General features: G+C 38.1%; 1 protein-coding gene across 1 annotated transcript; it reads right to left on the reverse strand.

The window, feature by feature from the left end:
- Positions 1-236: 236 nt before the first annotated feature.
- LOC587000 (protein RCC2 homolog) lies at positions 237-15,838 on the reverse strand. Its single transcript, XM_030986659.1, has 10 exons — positions 15,604-15,838; positions 10,967-11,063; positions 9,777-9,920; positions 8,616-8,747; positions 7,400-7,488; positions 6,155-6,269; positions 5,311-5,474; positions 4,609-4,789; positions 2,550-2,655; positions 237-1,712 (listed from the first exon to the last, which is right to left on the reverse strand). Exons 1-10 carry the CDS (start codon positions 15,733-15,735, stop codon positions 1,460-1,462), a joined length of 1,413 nt encoding a protein of 470 aa, XP_030842519.1. The 5' UTR covers positions 15,736-15,838; the 3' UTR covers positions 237-1,459.
- Positions 15,839-19,683: the final 3,845 nt, after the last annotated feature.

Consider the following 19,683-nt stretch of genomic DNA (forward strand, 5'->3'; position numbering starts at 1 on the left):
AAGGGCGAGAGAAAAAGGGAGAGGGGAGAAAGAGAGAGAAATTGATGGGGAGATAGGGAGAGAAAAAGAAAGTGAGAGGGGGAGATAGGTAGAGAAAGAGAGAGGGGAGATAGGGAGAGAAAGGGGTAGAGAGAGAGAGAGAGAGAGAGACGTAGAGAGAGAGAGAGAGACAGAGACAGAGAGAGAGAGAGAGCGCTTGTGCAGGGGGTGGTTAACTTGAGCTGAAGCCTTTCTCAAATTCAATTCCTTTGAACAGCCATTCTGTTTATTCACCCTCAACAAACCCCTTCAACCCAAACTTAAATCATACCTTACTGGCAACATTCCAATTTTAATGCCTCAAATCGATTTGTTTAAATACCCCTCACCAACTCTACATGTACATGTACCTATAAAAGTGGAAAACTGTACACCTATATACACATCCGATTTATACACGACAAAATAGGTAGTCTGGAAAATAGAAATGGTTTTGGAAATTCAACTGCCGGTTCTGCCGAGATTCAAAGTGAATTCCTATGATGAAATCAACATTTGTTATTGTTTTAGTCAATCTTCTTTGCATAATAATCTCCATAACCTTCTTGGCCATATACTCTGGATTAATACTAACAACCAATCCACAGTCCCATACATTGACAAATAAGTTGATTCAATGTTACTTAATACCTGAATAATGATAACAAGTAAACTTCATAGATTATCTTTGAATGAACTCTGTAAACACCTCTGATAAAACGTGACAAGAGGTTGCCAAAGCAGGTTTCTACTAAATCTCAAATAAGTTCAAGTTTATGCTTGTTTCATTAATGCTTTGGCTATTGGTTGCCAAGTCATTTATGATTATTTTGACTAGATGCTGGGTGTACCCACTATAATTACAAGAGAATTTGTCAACCATTTCTGAGATAAGAGAGTGTTCGTGGGTGACCCAGCAATGTCATCCGATGAACTCGATATTTATATTCATAAACTCAGGCCCTATATATGCATATAAATTAAACAAATGATGGTTCTCGGCATCAACTGCGACTTAACACTTTGTATGCAGCGGTGTACTGCGGTCTAATTTTAATGCATCTTCTAAAATATTCACAGGAAGATAGACTGGCAGGGGGATCATTTTACTGATCCCTCATATATGGGAGCTGTACTAGTCCTAACCTACAGAGCAAAGTGGACCATGATAAATCGAGGAGGTAAAACGCAAGGAGAGACTATGTGTCTAGACAACCCACATCCATTAGAAAACAGTTCCATAAAAGTGGATATAATGTATCGACATCCCAGAGGGTTGTACTATATAAATTCTAAGGCAATTTTTTCGATATTCAACCCTGGTTTCCTGTGATTGTAAACAATTATTATTCACTTGATAAACCAACAACAACAACAATAAACAACAACAACAGAACCTCTCTATGTCACACCTCTTACACAATTTTCGTTGAACCCCGTTTTAATTCCCTGGCGTGAATACCGGTAGCTTCTCCAACTCTTCCTTGTCCTTCTCTGTGTCGTCACGGGCGATGAAGAGGGAGTGGCCAGCGCCGCAAGTCAGGTGGTGGACGTAGATGTTGTCAAGAGGGCGGGCTTTCTTGGCGACTGTCGAGGACTTGGAGTCGGCCTCTCCGTAGGCCAGCTCGCCGTACGTCGGCGATGGTCCCCAGCTGATGATGGCATCGTCGGCTGCGACCACGATGGAGTGATTGCTGGTAGGTAGGGTTGGAGAAGGGTTACATAATGGTTATTTCATTTCAAAGCACATCTGTACTAGTTTGGCTAGGAGGGATTAGACCACACAGCGTGGTAACTGACAGGTGGCTATCTTATCAACTCAGCTCTCAATTGGCATAAGAAAAAGAGGATCATGGTGGACCAATGGTCACTGATTAGACATTGTTTTCTATATAGAGGGAGCAAGTAGCTACAAGTAGTACAGTGGGCCTTTAAATTGAATCACAAGGATAACAACTTATATGGGTGCCTTCTTTATCCCAATATGAAGCAATCAAAAGCAAGTCTGCATGACTGTAATCTATTCATATCATTAGGAAGTTAGAGACAAACTATTCTACTTACAATATACATTTATAAAAAAATGTTAAAGAGATTTTGTATTTCTCGATCAATTTTATAGAGCGACAAAATCAGACTGACAGTACTGCCGACAATATCAATACCATCATGAGGATAAAAAAAGAATTATTATTTCTCAATCAATTCTGTAAAGCAATTTAATTAGCAATTCAGACTGACTATACTAGCAACTACTTTCAATAATATTTGGTTAAAGGGAAACCCAGGGTTTCCCCTCAAGCACGCCCCCCCCCCCTTGAGTAAAAAAGAAGGGGGAATTCAGGGGAAAATGGCATCTAACAACATTTCCCCCCTTTTGAGCGAGGAAAAATTGGGAAATAATAGGGAGAAATCAGGATAAAATCGGGAAGAAGAACAAGAAAAAAAACAAAAGGGGGAGAAAAAAAAATCAGGAAAGAATCAGGGATTTTTTTTTTTTAATCGGGTATTTATCAGGCCTGAATATTTACCTGCAACCAATGCTTCTGACGTTCCATCCGCTAAGGTCTTGGACAGGCTTGGGGTACATGGTGGCTTCACCCGTTGTCTTGGCTTGACCCCAGAAGAACACCTGACCTGTAAAACAACAACAACGAAAACAAACGGTTGACAGTGGCACCACGATGCAACGTCACTGGTTAAACAGTCAAATCTGCTTTAGTGACCGCCTGTCTACAGAGACCACCTGTCTACAACAAGCACATTTTTTGTTACTCTTGAAAATGGTTTCTCATTGAAACATGTAAAGGAGCCTGTCTACAAGGACCACTTTTCGTGTTTCCCTTTGGCGGTCGCTGTAGACAGGTTTGACTGTACAACAAGTGCTTCGATGACAGTTACCCCATGGTCAATATCGTACATTATACAACTCACTCCCAGATCCTAATCAAATGATTGGTCATGTGCGGTCACGTGTGATTCATTTATTGAGCCTATTACACTCGTTTTCATGAAAAGGAGTGCAATATTTTCCAGTACTATTGAACTCGTTTTCAGAGCGCAGGAGTGCGCGTAGAGTTTAGGGCGCTTAATACTGTGTGAGCATGAGCCTATTCTTGCGCAGCACTATGCGTAAATGGGTATAGAGGTAATTTGTGCGCTTGCTATATCTATAGCTATGTGCGCGCACTAAATTAAGCCTTATTAAACTTGAGATTTATTTATCAGCCATATACTGTCACAAAACATTCTTGAATGAATTCTTTTTACATCAAATGACAAGGATCTAGGAGTTTCGTTGTATAAAGCAAATGATGCATGTTTTCATTCGTTCATTATACGATCTATCTGCCCTCGTTGATGCTGTGTGTATCTATCGCACTTAGCTTAACGGCTTCGTGCTATAGATACACACAGCCTCAACTCGAGTGCGGATAGATTGTATAATGAACTCATGCGCATGCATCACTTGTATACTAACTCACGTTGGTGTCTTGGTCTAGTGGATACGTCACCCAACTGTTATTCACATGGTTTATGGTAAGAGTACTGCAGCAGCACTAATGTCCTTTGGTAAGACATCGGTTTCCATTTGCGACTCTCCACCCAGGTACATTGCATGGGTAAGTGATTGGAACTTATTCCTTGAATGCTTTCCAGTGCCTCAATTAAATAACCATGCACAAGTTCAATACAGATGCAAATAGACCCATAAGTTTGTGTCTTAGCACCTTTGTCCCCGATATAAGCAACAAGAGCTTATACAGAGTAACCTGCTTCAGTGACAACCTAAAGTCCACCTGTGCACAAAGTTCCAATGTTTGTGACCCTTGGAAAAAGTGTTCTGAATTGAACTCTGCATAAAGTTAACCTGTACATAAAGACCACATTTCTTGTCTCCCTTGGGTAGTCTTTGTATAAATGTTTCACTGTATCAGTTAAAGGAGAACTAAACCCAAAGAATAACTGTAGTTGTTCTGAGATATTTATTGTATTCTTGCCCATCAATCTACAAGATTCCCCACCAAAGTGTATGATAAAGGCATAAAGCAAAAATACGGTAGTTTCTCAGCAAGACACGCGCAATTTTCTTGATTGCATGACCTACTACATGCATGGGGAGTCGTTTGTCAGCTAAATGTATTCAAATTTATGGATGCTTCCTTCCTTGAAAATTTAGCAAAAAGGAAGTAGATTTTTCAACCACATGTTACAATTGTTACCATAATATATATTTTTCACCAAATGTAATTTTTACCTTCTTGGCTATGATTTTCCCTTATGGAAAAGTAAAGGTTTTGTTATTGAATTAAAAAGTCTTTCCAATTATAGATTGGTGCATGATGCATGGACAACTGCCTGGTACGTCACATTTTCAAGAAAATGGCTGCACCCATGTCATGCTAAAAGGCATTACATCATGCCAAGAAATCTTCATTTATATATCTCTTGTACACGTTCGTAAGATTTATTGTACATCAAAAGGCAGGAATTCATCTTGTTTTTTAGAATACCTTCACTTATTCTTTGGGTTAGTTATCCTTTAATATCGGCTAAATGCGACAGAAAGAAAGCCCTATGGTTGGTTACCTTGCTCTGTTACTACCATGCAGTAGCTCGACCCTGCGTTGATCGTTTTCGCACCCTTCAAAGGCATCTCAAAGAACTTGACGCTTCTTGGGACAGGCTCGTCATCAGGTTTCTGGTGACCGAGGCGACCGTAGCCTCCGAAGCCCCATGTGAATACCCTCTTCTGCATATCCATGGCGACCTAGAAAGTGGAGGGAGAAAGTTTTGCATGAAGGGTTTTGTGGATAAATTGGGATATCCTGTACTTTGAGTGAAACTTCATAGATGACAATACAATTCTATTGAAATATTCATGGTTTGTAGTTTTGTGAATGCATGGAAAGGAAATGCAAATTTAAATACATAAAGGTTACATAATCAATTGCAAGATAATACAAAATCCTATGGATATGATAAAGAAAACTAGGGTCTTATACAAGCAATAATAATAGTAATTAAACTTTCTTGTTTTTATATTATATATCTGTTAAAGGGATTGGGTAACTTTGCCTCAGATTCTAAAAAAAAATCCTGGATTTTGCTAATGCTTCAATATTAGACTATATCACAGAGACCGATAACACATAGGGCCATGCATCTCAGATTCAACATTTTAAACGATGCCTTTAAGGCCATTATGGACCATGGCCAGTGGAAGAAAACAGATGAACAGAAAAGAGAAAAAATAATCAGGATAATTTTCCCCACTTCTAGCTCACTCACCGAGTGGTTGTTCCCGCAGGCGATATCTTTGATGACGGTGCCTTCCAGGTATTTCTTTCCTTCCCGTCCCTTTTCTAAGAAACATGTGACCTTCTTGGGAGTTGACACGCATTCTGATGAAAGCTTGCTGGCGGTCACACTGTACTGCCCATTTGTGTTGTGACCTGTGTACATGTAAATGCAAAAAAAAAGGATAAAGGCTATGATCTAGCTGAAAATAAAAAGTTCACGTAAATTTGCAAGTTGTCTAAAAAGAGCCATGGAGTACCTTATGTATTGTCTGTCTGGAGCCAAGATGAAAGGTATATAAAAGAGAGAGAGAGAAAGGGGGAGAGAGAGAGAAAGGGGGGGGGGGGGCTGGGAGAGAGAGAGAGAGAGAGGGAGAGAGTGAGATAGACAAAAAGATAGATAGAGAGAGAAAGAGATATAGATAGATAGATAGGGATAGTGATAGAGAGAAACAGATAGAGAGAGAGATAGATAGAGCAAGAGACGCAGCTGAACCTGTTTTGTGCACTCACACATCTGTTGTTTTTTTCTTCAATGGTGTAAATTGAATATAAATGAATTGTTTTGTTCAAGTCTGCACACAAACAACAACAACAACAACAAAAAGTTGGTAGAGCAGTGGTCTTGTAATCCGGCGACCCGGGTTCGAAATCAAGGCGATTCGCTAGTGGCCTTTGGTAAGGCATTAATCCTCATTACCAGGTCCCTCAGAGAGGACCTAAAGCCGTCGGTCCTCTGGGTGCTTATTAACAAGCATTTATGCTTTCTTAGCAGTCAGGTAAAATAAACACCACAACTACAAAATCATGTAATCTGTAAAAGCAGATTGTCTCACCTAACTGGCTGTATTCCTGACTGCCGAATGAATGAATAACACCTTTACAATCCAGGATCATGCTGAAGTCTGCTCCACACGCTACCTTGACAATGGGTGAACCGTAGTAGTTAGGCTGCAGGACAGAGACATTGGAAGAAGAGATCACAAGTCAAGAGACATAATTTAGTGTGTTTTATATAAATAATTTTAAGAAAGAAAAAAAATCTCATATACATCATAGGATATGAAAGTTGATAGTGCCTTCTTTTAAAAAAGACAATGTTTCCATACTCATTTTTACCATACTCATTTTCCCCATTAGACTGTAGTGTTATAAAAACCGTTGGGAAAACAGTTATTGAAATTTCAAATTCCAATCATAAATATCTTGAAAATCAGACAGGTGATCGGCTTGTAAAAGTCATAGGATTCCTGACTGACCTAAAGGTTTATAATTATGGTTGCAGCATGAGCTAAATCCAGGATTTTGTTTAGAATCTGAGGCAAAGATACCCAATCCCAATAATGGGCTGCTCTCTAAAATGTAATCAAGGATGACTGAGCATTGGTCATATTCTAAAAACATGTCCAACTGGGCTATGCCCAAGTTTTGAATGAAGTTACTGTGTGATTACATCCAATTGGAATGAAGACATTCAACCGAACACTGGTTTGAAACTCCATTTACCGGTACTACCAAACTTGGGCAGAGACAGATATTGACACAAATCTGGAAAAATACAACATTTCAGCTGTCCAAGGCCAGATTTTATTGATCAAGGTGTCAAATTAAAGAAAACATGATAGGCTATAACAAATATTGAAGACAAAATATGTACTCATTGTATATACGACTGAATATGGGTTTCCTTTTGGTAAATCATATTCTCTGCTGCTGCATGTGAGATTTGTATACAAAACAACTACATGTACAATGTAGTAATTCCCCTGGTACTTTTAAACACCATATCCGGTGTGTGGGATCTAACTATGATACAGTACACATGGAAACAGAAGAGACAATTTCCAGGGTTCAGTGACACAAAGACATAACTCCATATCTTGCCAAAATGAGTATTTGATATCAAAATGTTCAGAAAAATGTGGGCTATCCAGGAAACACAAAGATTTAACTCCACCCAATACCCCATTGAAGGCAATGGCTAGTGAAACATAGAGGCTCAAGTGCTCGGTGACACATTAACCACTTATTCTCAAAATGGCCTAAATGGAGTAACGTCTTTTTATCATACATCAACTCACCTTGCACGGTGTTCCTACGGACGAGCTTTGAACTCCGATTCCGCACTGGCCCATTCTGTTATCACCAAACGCAAACACGGTTCCATCATCTGTAGGTAGGCAAGGGGGGGGAATTGGAAAGGTCAGGAAAAAGATCTTTGGGGTCTTGATACTTTATCTGGAATCAAAGGTCTATAACATTAATCTGGGGGGTGTTTCACAAAGACTAAGATCGACTTTCAGTTGGACTTAACTATGGCAGGACATCCATGCCACTGTTGGCTCTCACCATTAACTGGCATTGGTCTCTCAAGGGACGTACAAATCATGGTCACAAATCCACAGAATTTATATCATTTTGATAATTTTGATAAGGAAAAAATATTATCTACAGATCATAATGGTGAGAGGAAACAGCGCATGAAATTACATAATTATGAATAATCACGACAAGCCATAGTTTAGATTTATAACAGTATGGACTACAGGTACAGGTACCAGCGACAATACTGAACTCCATTGGTTGATCTATAATGGCTAATTCACCTGTTAAACACATTGTGCGGTTGAGTCCATTATTGAATCTCCAGTTCACCAACTGAACGAATGCGCATATATTTACATAATTATGTATATTCATGATTAGCAATAGTTTAGATTCGTAACAGTACGGACTACAGGTACAGGTACCAGCAACAATAGTGAGCTCCATTAGCTGATCTATAATGGCTAATTCACTGGTTAAACCCATTGGCCCGAATTCACAAAGGAGGTTTGTCATCAAACCTTGGTTTTCGTACGTCATATGACGCGTTTTACGCGTTTTTTACAAACCTGGTTTGTAAAGAACAAAAGGAGGTTTGGCGAAACAAAAGGAGGTTTGAGCTCAAACCTTGGTCTGAGCTCAAACCTTGCTTTGTGAATTCGGGCCATTGTGTGGTTGCGCCCATTATTGAATGGATTATTGAATCTCCAGTTCACCAACTGAACGAATGTATATATATTTACATAATTATAAATATTCATGATTGGCAATAGTTCGGATTCGTAACAGTACGGACTACAGGTACAGGTACCTGCAACAATACTGGGCCCGTCTTACAAAGAGTTAATATCAATTTCAACTAATAAGAGATAGGAGACTGCAAACTTGCAATTGATTGGAGGACTTAGGATTGATTTGGATCAATCGCAACTCTTTGTAAGACAGGGCCCTGAGCTGTAATGGTTAATTCACCTGTTAAACACATTGTGTGGTTGCGTCCACATGCAGCAGTCACAATGTGATGATCCTCTAGTCCCTCTACCAGCGTGGGGACGTCTCTCCGGTAGTCGTCTCCATGCCCAAGCTGCTCTCTGTCATTACGACCTGGTGGGGGGGGGGGGGGGGGGGGGGGGGGGGGGGAGGAGAATGAAAGGATGAAGTGAATTAAGCAAGTCATGATTAATCATAATTATGATTAATTTATGACTAATCATGCAAGCAAAGATCGTAAAAAATTATGCATTTTTAATCTGTGTCACAAAAATACACTTTCCTAATACAGTCAAACCAGCATTAGTGACCACCTGTCTACAAAGACCACATTTGTTGTCTCGCTTGAAAATGGTTTCTCATTGAAACATGTACTACTGGGGTCTGTCTACAAAGACCACCTGTCTACAAAGGCCACTTTTTGTGTTTCCCTTGGGTGGTCGCTATAGTCGGGTTTGACTGTATATCATTACAGATTTGTGACACAGAGACACTACATGTACACCTGCCTACAAGAATCACATTCTCAAAGCTTATTTATTAATAAATAATTTGAGAAGTTTGAGGTAAAGTGTTGGGTCCAAGCCTGGTTGGGTCAAAAGTTGAAGTTAAAATCTTGGTTGGTGCTATAACTTGACCACCGATGATGATACTGTGGAAAATATGAGAGGAACGTACAACATTTCAATCACAGAGCCTTTTATACAACACATCATGGTGAAAAATGCAGAAATAAAATCAAACAAACAAAAATAATGCCTCTGCCTCTGGCACCACCTTTGGTGGCGGAGGCATAAAAATCATCTGGGCATTTGATTGGCCAAATGGGTACACTATCGATTAATGAGCAAGGGCATCAAAAACCAAAATGTTTACTAAAATTCCCCTTTTATCTGAGATAATGATGATTGTGAGTGTTATAGATAATAAACATCTTTCTTTTTTTCTTCTTCTTCCTCATTACAAGAAGGGAAAAAAAAAATTCCGTGAAAGATGCAGTGTTTCATACAACATGGTCTGCTAAAATAATTTCTGTAAATATTACGTCATGAAATAGTTTTACCATCTTACCGATACGATAACCTAAAACCTTTTTGTATACTATTGGACCAAAGTCTCCACACCAAAAGAGCCAGTTCTTACCAAATGTCATTGCTTTGCCTTCCTCTGTGATGATAACACTGTGGCAAGAGCTTGGTCCTGAGAAGACGTTCCTAACCCGGATCCCTTCCAGCGCAGAGAGCCGATGCGGTCCCCAGAGGTTCCTACCGCCAATGATAGGTCTGCCTAAAGGTTGACATAATATAGAAATCATAATAAATGATAATAGTAGTATTGATTGATATTTCTATGGTGCTTTTATCCGTCTGGTGCTCAAGTCATTCTAATATTACCCTTGCTCTGACAAGGCAACCCTTTCTGTGTTTACAGCATTCAAGGAATTCCTTGCTATTGGTACACATTGAATACCTGGGTGGAGAGTGGAAAATAATGGTCAATGTCTAGCCAAATGGACGCTAGTGCCGAACAAGGTTTTGAACCAACAACCTTCACATCTCCAGGTCAAGTGTTTAAACCACTCTTACTATGAGTGACAAAAAATGATTTTCATTACTTGGACTGAAGCTTAAATTTGAGCGACTGTTTCTTAAAAGCCAATGTAGACTGATAACATGTGATTATCATGACTTGTGGTAGTTTGGTTTAGCCTAGACTGGCAATCTGTAAGTAAAACAGCTAAAAAAAACAGATGAAAACTACATACTCTGAAAAACAACAATGTACACTACACCTGACTCACATTAATATTGCAAGATGATAAACATGGCCTGGATTGGAATTTGTTTAGTGTAAGAACTAGGAATTTGAACCATGGAGCACAATTCACCAAAACATGTGTCACAGAACAACGACATGGTCACAGAATAAGTGTCACCAGATTATGTGTAACGTAAGTTCACAGGGGCCCAAATTCACAAAGCAAGGTTTGAGCTCAGACCAAGGTTTGAGCTCAGACCTCCTTTTGTTTCGCCAAACCTCCTTTCGTTCTTTACAAACCAGGTTTGAAAAAACGCGTAAAACGTGTCATATGACGTACGAAAACTAAGGTTTGTCGACAAACCTCTTTTGTGAATTCGGGCCAGTGAGTCCTGTATATCTCACTAAAGAGGTTCATCTGACTAGTGATGCAATATTGAAAAATCATTTGATCTTTATATTCACAATCTTGCTGTGTGGCAAGCTTCTAAAGACCTTCAACTAATTCTGAAGAAGCGTGCCAGAACAAAATTAATTTTGGAAATATACTGATTTCTGAATAAGAGTGAGCGTACTTGCAGCTGCTTTGGTAAGTTTGTGTCTGCCGATCAGATCCCAGTTAGTTCCTCCACTGAACAAGAGGGTACCAACAAAGGGAGAGTCCTTCAATTTCTGGAATAAAGAACAAAGAACAAAAAAATGAGATGAATTTATAATAGTGCACATGTACATTATGTACAACCTCAACTATAGTTTCTCATGTACTCAAAGCCCCACTGCACTACTTACAATTGTATAGCTACTTGCGCCCTCTATATAACAAACAATACATAACCTGTCGGTCCCCCATGATCCCCTTTTCCTTATGTTAATTGAGAGCTGATTTGATGAGATAACCACCTGTCAGTGATATAGACACTATGAAAATGGCGGACAAAGAAAGCGGACAAAATATACAGTTCCTCAGGTAGACACAGGAACATCCCTTCACTGCTATTATGTAAAAATGTGTTTAACAGGTGAATATGCATGTGACACCTGTTCCACACATTTTTACATAAAAGCAATGAAGGGATGTTCCTTTGTCTACCTAAGGAACTGTATATTTTGTCCACTTTCATTGTCCGTCATGTTCATAGTGAGAGTAGCCTATAGAACGCCAGGCAAGTTTTTTTAGGTTGATTTTATATATTCTTGCTATACACAAATTACTGTGAACCTGTCTATAAAGACCACCCAAGGGAGACAAGAAACTTGGTCTTTATAGGCAGGTGGTCTTTACAGTATGTACATTGTATAGGTTCCTTTAGTGCATGTACAGTACATGTTTCAATGAGAAACCATTTTCAAATGAAACAAAAAACGTGGTCTTTATAGGCAGGTGGTCTCACTATGAACATGACCAACAAAGAAAGCGGACAAAATATACAGTTCCTCAGGTAGACAAAGGAACATCCCTTCACTACTATTGTGTAAAAATGTGTAGAACAGGTGTCACATGCATATTCATGCATATGCATATTCATGCATATGCATATACCTGTTCTACACATTTTTACATAATAGCAGTGAAGGGATGTTCCTTTGACTACCTGAGGAGCTGTATATTTTGTCCGCTGTCTTTGTCTGTCATGTTCATAGTGTCCTTACAGTATGTATAGATTTCTTTAGTGCATGTACAGTACATATTTCAATGAGAAACCATTTTCAAGGTAAACAAAAAATGTGGTCTTTGTAGACAGGTGGTATATCCCCCTTTTCCCCCCTCTTCTAAATGAATAAAAAAATTACTATAAATCAATGTTTTTGAGCAGTAGGCTTCCATAGATTGGATAACTCATCAAAATAATGGGTATCAAAATCTTCAAATTAGGAAAAAAGAACTACATGTACTTTAAACTTTTTTAAATATCTCTTTATTGATCACAAAGAAGATATACTTATTAAGGAATCAGGACTATAAACAAAAATGGGTATTCAATGTTATAAAAAGTAATGAAATAATTACTGTAACTTACAAATAACAAAATTTATTTTTTCTTCTAAAGCAATGATGTAACATGTTCTCATACAATTTCTTGTTTAGAAATCAGATACGACATTACAGCAACAATGACAACAAATAATACAAGTAAAATGAAATACACATTGTATTCGTCAGTGAAAAAAATTTGCAGGGGCTCAGGGCGGTTTAGCCCCTGAAATGCCCAAAAGAGCCCCCCGGAAATTTGCATAGAGTTCAATGCAAACCAATATTTTAGAGTGCTATTTTCATTCACTTGAGCTTGAAAAGTAGCCCCCCAAAATAAATATTTTTTCCCTGGTATTCGTGTTGCCAATTTGATTTAATCAGCCCTTTAGAATATCAATGATTGATGGGTCAACATGCACAAGCGTACTTGAAACATTTGTACATATACTCCTACACAGCGACAAGTAGATGTACCTAGGCCCCTAAACCCTCTTTCAGCCAAGCTGAGTCACTAAGTACCATAATTCATATTTCCCTTCTTCTGGCGGAGATCCCTTTCAATTCATTAGATCGTATCAATATATGGAAACGGGCTGGATACGAAGAGGCACAAGTGCATTTATCATTATGGAAAATGAATTGACTAGAAAAAGGGGCATTTTGACAAATGGATAATACTGTTTATGTTTCAAAATAACCTGTTTTGGGGAGAGGAATAGAGAACGCTAACAATAACAGTAACATAATGAAATAATGATGATGATGATGATGACATAAATCAACAAAAACAATAAAATAATAAAAATATTATATTTTATTTCATTATTCATTAAAATCATCATCATCATCATTATTTGCAATTGAAAACACTTTTTGCTGGGAATGCAAGACTTCTAATATTCATCATCATCATCATCATCATTATTTGCTGAGAATAGAAGTCTTCTAACATTGTCACCCACTTGCCCCTAGTTCAGGTTTTAGCTTTTTAATAATTAAAGAAATATCTGATATCCTTCAACCATGTTGAGAATGGCAAATAACATGAGTGCTAAAGCAGTGATACATACTGTACACTTCTTTGTACGTACAGGTTCCCTATGCAGGCCTCATGTTATTGTGAAATGACTATGAATTTCTGTGCTGATTTTGAATTTGATCTATTTTGATGGCAGGAAGTTCCAATACCAATAACATGCAATTGTGATTAAGCATCCTAACTAACAACTTGCTCTTCTTTCTTGATATTTACTAAAATAAATATAATTTTGATTGCAGAGTAGAAAAAGCCAATTGAAGAATTTTGCAATTGCCCAATACCATTAATAAAATCAGTGTAAACGAAAGTGATCCCTCTTGAGCTTTAATTTTTTTTTGAGGGGCTTATATCAGATTTCAATCCAATTTTGTAATAGAAAAGTTACATCTACACTGTACATGTGTTTGGAATGGGGTTCCTAAAAATAGATTTTTAATACATGTAGATGTATATTGTAATTATGAGGATTTGTTGGCCTTTGAGAAAAAGATAAGTACTATAACTATAGGAAAAATCACAAGACTGTTCCCATTTTAGGGTTGATAATTGGCAGATTATCATTGCTTTCTCTCATACTGGAACTACACGGAGTAGTACCGGTACACATAATGAAAAAAATAACATTAAAATCACACAATTCTGATCTCACCATTCATAGATCCTCAGCCAGAGGCCAAGGAACATTTTCAATCAGGAAGATAGGAACATGTAATGGAAATAATTTAATGTTATTGTCATCAACCCTGTAAGTTGGGGCTTTGATCGGATCGGAAGATCGGAGCGATAACCTCGCACCTTTGATCGGTATTGGCAAAAAAAAATTAACAGAATAATTTTTAAGTTTTGGGCTATCAAATGCTAAAAAAACATGCATACAGTAGCTGGGATTATTCATTTAGAGTTGTTGTAGACCATGTTTGTTGATATTAAGTGCCTTTTCATGACTTTGAAATTGATGATAGTAGTCTAAGAATAGAGGCAAAACATGCGAGCCGCAATCTTGGATTTTAATGACAAATGACAAAAAATATGTGCCACCATTATAATCCAAGATGGCGGCTCGCATGTTTTGACTCGTATGTTTTGCCTCTTCTCTTAGACCAATAGACCCTATTATTAATTTTAAAGTCATGAAAAGGCACTTAATATCAACAAAAATGGTCTACAACAACTCTAAATGATAAAATAATCCCAGCTATGCATGTTTTTTTAGCATTTGATAGCCCAAAACTAAAAAAAATTCTGCATTAAAAAAAAAAAAATTCTGCCAATTTTTTTCTGCCAATTTTTTTTGGATCATTTTGATTGATCTGTCATCGAAATTTATTGTTCGATTTCACCTGATCGGCTCAAAATCGGCTACAGGGTTAAATGTCATCTATGCTAAAGCCTCTGTAAAGTGTTGGCAGCTCCAAAAATTTGCATGAACGAGAATTGTCTTCGTAAACGCGGACCGATGCGTCCTCAAAAATAAGGATCGGCCACATTTTCGGAGACGTTTCATATTTTTGATTGGCGCGCTGGCGATGCGAAAAACAGATTCTGCAATGATTTTCTTGAAGCATATTAGCCTACATTGACTTTGTACGGAGACTTTCACATTGTGAGCGATAAATCCTAGGGAAGACGGACAACCCATAAAGGTAGACGGTGAACTATTCTTACGCAGAATCTATTTTTCGCATCGCCAGTGGGCGGTTCGGTAATCCGAAACCTGCAGAGCGCTGATGAAAAAAAACGTCCGCGAAAAATGCAGACAATCCTTATTTATGAGGACTCATTTTGTCTGCATTTATCCTCATTTATGTGGACGATCCTCATTCTCGGACCAGCGCCCCCTAGTCTACTGTTTATTTGTAACTTAGTCGTAAGCGAAGAAGGACGCTGTGAGCTGCGTGCCATGGGCTTAGAATTGTGGTCAAGTTACACATTAGTACAAATATTTATCACTTTTTGACAAGATCAAGATCTAGACCTAGTCGCCTCAACCACCAAGGGGGCGCTGAGGCGCGAAGGACGCGGCTCCTTTAGGCCTTCAAGCCTGAGGGTTACCGGGGCGCCTCGGCGGGGCCGTGATCTAGCTGCGCATGTGGGCCAAGCCATATTGCCACGCCATGTATACCCTACGTGCCTAGCCTCCCATGCGCTCAATGATCATGCATGTACAATACACACTGCGTGCAATGGAAATAGAAACTCACAATGGTTTCTCGTGGTTCTTGGTTCTTGGTTTCGACGACAGTTTTCGGCCCTCCATTTTTCTTGCTTTTCTTCACCACCTTTCTCTTGCTGTCCCCTTCTTCTCCTGGCGATCTCTTCTTTCCACGAGGCATATTGGCTGTTATGAAAATAGCAGAATTCGCGACAAAAGCAAAACTGATACGGCACAATCAACACAAAGGACGCGAGGAAAGTCGCATAAAAACAGTGTGTGTATACCTAATTAGCATATGACCTCTTAAAAGGTCAAAATGTAAATTCTGAGAAAAGGAAAAAAACCGCTGTGCAGTTTCGTTTTTGTATTTCTTCTGTTTTTGTTTTTATTTGTTTATGTTTTGTTTTGTTTAATTATAGTTTTTGTTTTGTTGTTTTCGTTTTTTTTTTTTTTCTTTTTTTTTCTAAGTTGTTTTTTTTTTGTTTTGTTATGTTCTTATTCTTGTTCTTCTGATCTTTGGAGCAGTTCAAGGTGGCTCTTGAAACAATTTAGTTCCCTTTTCAGGAACTGTACCGCGTATAGCTGTATAACAACTGTATGCTTTATCATCTTTAGATGTTGAACAGGCGTTGATGAGTATTACCATAGATTAGAAGTAGAAGTAAATGTTGCTATTGTTATTGTTGCTTTTTCCCCTATATTATTATAGCCCCCACCCAATGTTTCACTTCAGTCTATTGAATTCAGAGTAATGTATGCAAGGAAGGTGTTTTAAAACCTCCTTGATGTATGCAAGCCCAGAGGCGCGATTGCGCGATGCAGGAATAATGAATCTTTCATCTCAGGCTCCTATAGATGCAATCAATGGGTAAGTAAGGGAAAACTCCGTTTTGACGAGCTGTCTCGGAATGTAGTGTTGTAACACACTTATGATGCTTTATAATTCATTGATATGACCATATACCACTTTCATTTTTAACAAAATTCACTAAAAATTATACCATTCACTTTCACCCTGTACCTGCAATTCCTCTAACTTTCATCTAAATTACTAATTGTACGGAGATCAACAAGACACAACTAGATCTAAGGAATTTCTCACTCTAGGCCTACTCATTTAAAGCCAAAGTTAGACAAAATAGTTAGATAGTTTATCAGAATATAATAGCTTAGGATATTATTTATAAGCATTGTCAATCCTAGAATTCTGATGATGTTCAAGATAAAATTTTGTGTCAACTTTTAACTTTTGTGATAATAATAATAATAATAACAATATCAGTTATAAAGCGCAACATATCCATCTCTAGAGATGCTCAAGGCGCATACAAATAATTTAAATTAATATTCAACATACTTAAGATTAAAGAAATATTAAATGTTAACTTGCATTAGATCATACAACTTCATGGTGCCAAGGTACATACAATGTGGCACAGTGTGATTGTTTGTTTTGCATGCATTGTATATAAAAAGAACATTGATATAAGTTTATCATCCCTGTACATATTTCTTTCAATTACAATCATGCATCAATCATCATCTTCATCATATTTTACAAAATAATGCTTTCAATTATTAGTTCATTCTGCTTGATAATATGTTTATCTATTTCATAATTTGTTTCGGGCTGTCATATTTAGTCAAGCAATTTGCTTATAGTGCCAAGCCTATGTGTCTCATATATATTGTTTTGCTGTCTGCTGCCTCGATAAAGATCACTGGAAAAAAGATAGATGACCGTGTGAATATAATTAATCCTTTTAAGTATATAGATTCTTTCATCAATCTTGACCAGAAGAGTGTTTTAAGTCAATGATATAGGCATCACCAGGCGCGTACACAGGGGGGGGGGGGGGGGGGTTTGGGGGGTTAAACCCCCCCCCTTTGGTAATTTTTTGTGTGAAAACCCCCCTAAATTTCTCTAAAACCCCCCCTTTTGGATTCAGTTTTTTTTTTTTTTTTTTTTATTAAAAAAAAAAAAAAAAAAAAAATCCAACGGAGCAAAAATTTCGAATTTCAAATTTCGAGACCAAAAAAAAAAAAAAAATGTGTCCTCTTACCCCCCCCCCCCCCCCCCCCCCCCCCCCCCCGCTTATTCAGCGGCTGGCTGAGTCGTTGCGAAATTTTCGGCCCGATTTATAATGTTAAAACCCCCCCCCCCTCGAAAAAATCCTGCGTACGCGCCTGGGCATCACCCCGTGCAAGGTTGTGTCCAGTATCCCCCCCCCCCCCCCCCCGTGTCGATGTGCTATATATTAGTGCCCTTTTGTGGGGCATTAATCCTCATTACTGTCATTTATGACTTAAGGGCGTAGGTCCCCTAGTTAATAAGCATAGTAGCATACACATGCTTCAGCAGTCACGCAAAACACACGCTGGCAAATTATTATTCAATAAAATCTGAGAATGTATACTATTATCTAGATCTATGAGGAATACATCATTGTCAAAATAATTCCATAAATTGGGGTATAAAAAAAATATTCCAACTACATGAGCGACAGTGTATATAGGGTTTAATTGAAATCAAAACACATCAAAAACCAAGAGCAAACAGTCCGAAGACTGACACCTGTCTTGGGTACAAAATAATATTTAAATCAAATATACATAATAAAATAGCAGTAACGAATACATAAGTTACATAATTAAAATATCGAATAACTAAACTATTTTCACTAAATATTGCAAAAAGGACTTACGAACAATAACAGCAATAAATTTACATCATTACATTATTACATCAATAGAGGACTCTCGAGCTGTGCAATAACTAAATCAGGCACAGACCGAGAGTCCATTAAAACAAAAATTAATTTAAAAATGCACAAGAATATATAAAGGGGTTTAAAAAGATTAAAGTGAAAAGAGGAGAATATGTCAGCCAAACAAAATTAAAGTATTGCGATGGTAAATGTAACATACAACAAAGAATTTCCAATGAGAACATAGAAATGGGAAAAGAGTAAGACAGAAGCTAGGAGAGAGGGAGGAAATGATAAAGGGGAGAGAGAGAGAGAGAGAGAGAGAGAGAAGGAAATAGGAAGAAAGTTAGGGAAATATCAATAAGATCTGTAGACTCTGTAAAATCAGCTCAAGTATCCAAACATTGTAGACATCACTGTAATACATGTAACATACAGTAAACAATTTCCCAAGAGAGTATAGAAAGAGAAGAGATATAGTATGGCAGAAGGAGAGAGAGAGAGGAAATGAGAAAGAGGAAAAGAGAGAGAGAGAGGGAGAGAGAGAGACTAGAGAGAGAGAGAGAGAGAGAGAGAGAGAGAGAGAGAGAGAGACTACAGAGAGAGAGAGAGAGAGAGAGAGAGAGAGAGAGAGAAGGAAGGAGATAAGAAGAAAGTTAGGGAAATATCAATGAGATCTGTAGACTCTGTAAAATCAGCACAAGTATCCAAACATTGTATTCTGGAAACCATGTACATACCCCCCCCCCCCCGAGCCCTTTTAAGGAATGACCACGCCCAAGGCTCTCTTACATTGCTCCCCCCCCCCGCAATAGTTCCCTATTTTCTTTCTTTTTTACATCAACAACAACAATAATAATTATTATTTTAAAACTCCAAAATTGGAAGAAAAAAATAATATCTGGCTTTCCCGGCAAAATATATGAATTATTTGTAAATAGAATTTGTATGAGGATTCAGATTTTCGGACTTTATTAGATTAATGAGTTCCTGATGAGTTGTATTGGATTCTCTTCACATGGCCCACTCATTCCCGGGCCCACTTATGGAAGAAGAAGAGTACGGTATGGTTATCACATAAAATATTTCGCCTCTCCCTAATCAAGTTCCCAATCCCATCGGGAATCCAAAAGAGGATTCATCGGGTCCCGATACATGTACAAGGATCCTTCATCTTGACTTTGGTCGTGCTAGACATCTCGTCCTGGTAGCTTTCTCTCTTCTATGCTCGACTCATAGATATATTGGCTCGACTGCATAAAGGATATCGATTTGGTTTTCAACTTTCTGATAATTTTCTTGCAGACTCACTAAAAGTTTCAGAACATAATGATACAATTTTAACTACTTGGAGAGAGAGAGAGAGAGAGAGAGAGAAAAAGAGAGAGAGAGAGAGAGAGAGAGGAGAGAGAGAGAGA

This window comes from Strongylocentrotus purpuratus, unplaced genomic scaffold (assembly GCF_000002235.5).
Source record: "Strongylocentrotus purpuratus isolate Spur 01 unplaced genomic scaffold, Spur_5.0 spur5_scaffold_16, whole genome shotgun sequence".
NCBI lineage: Eukaryota > Metazoa > Echinodermata > Echinoidea > Camarodonta > Strongylocentrotidae > Strongylocentrotus > Strongylocentrotus purpuratus.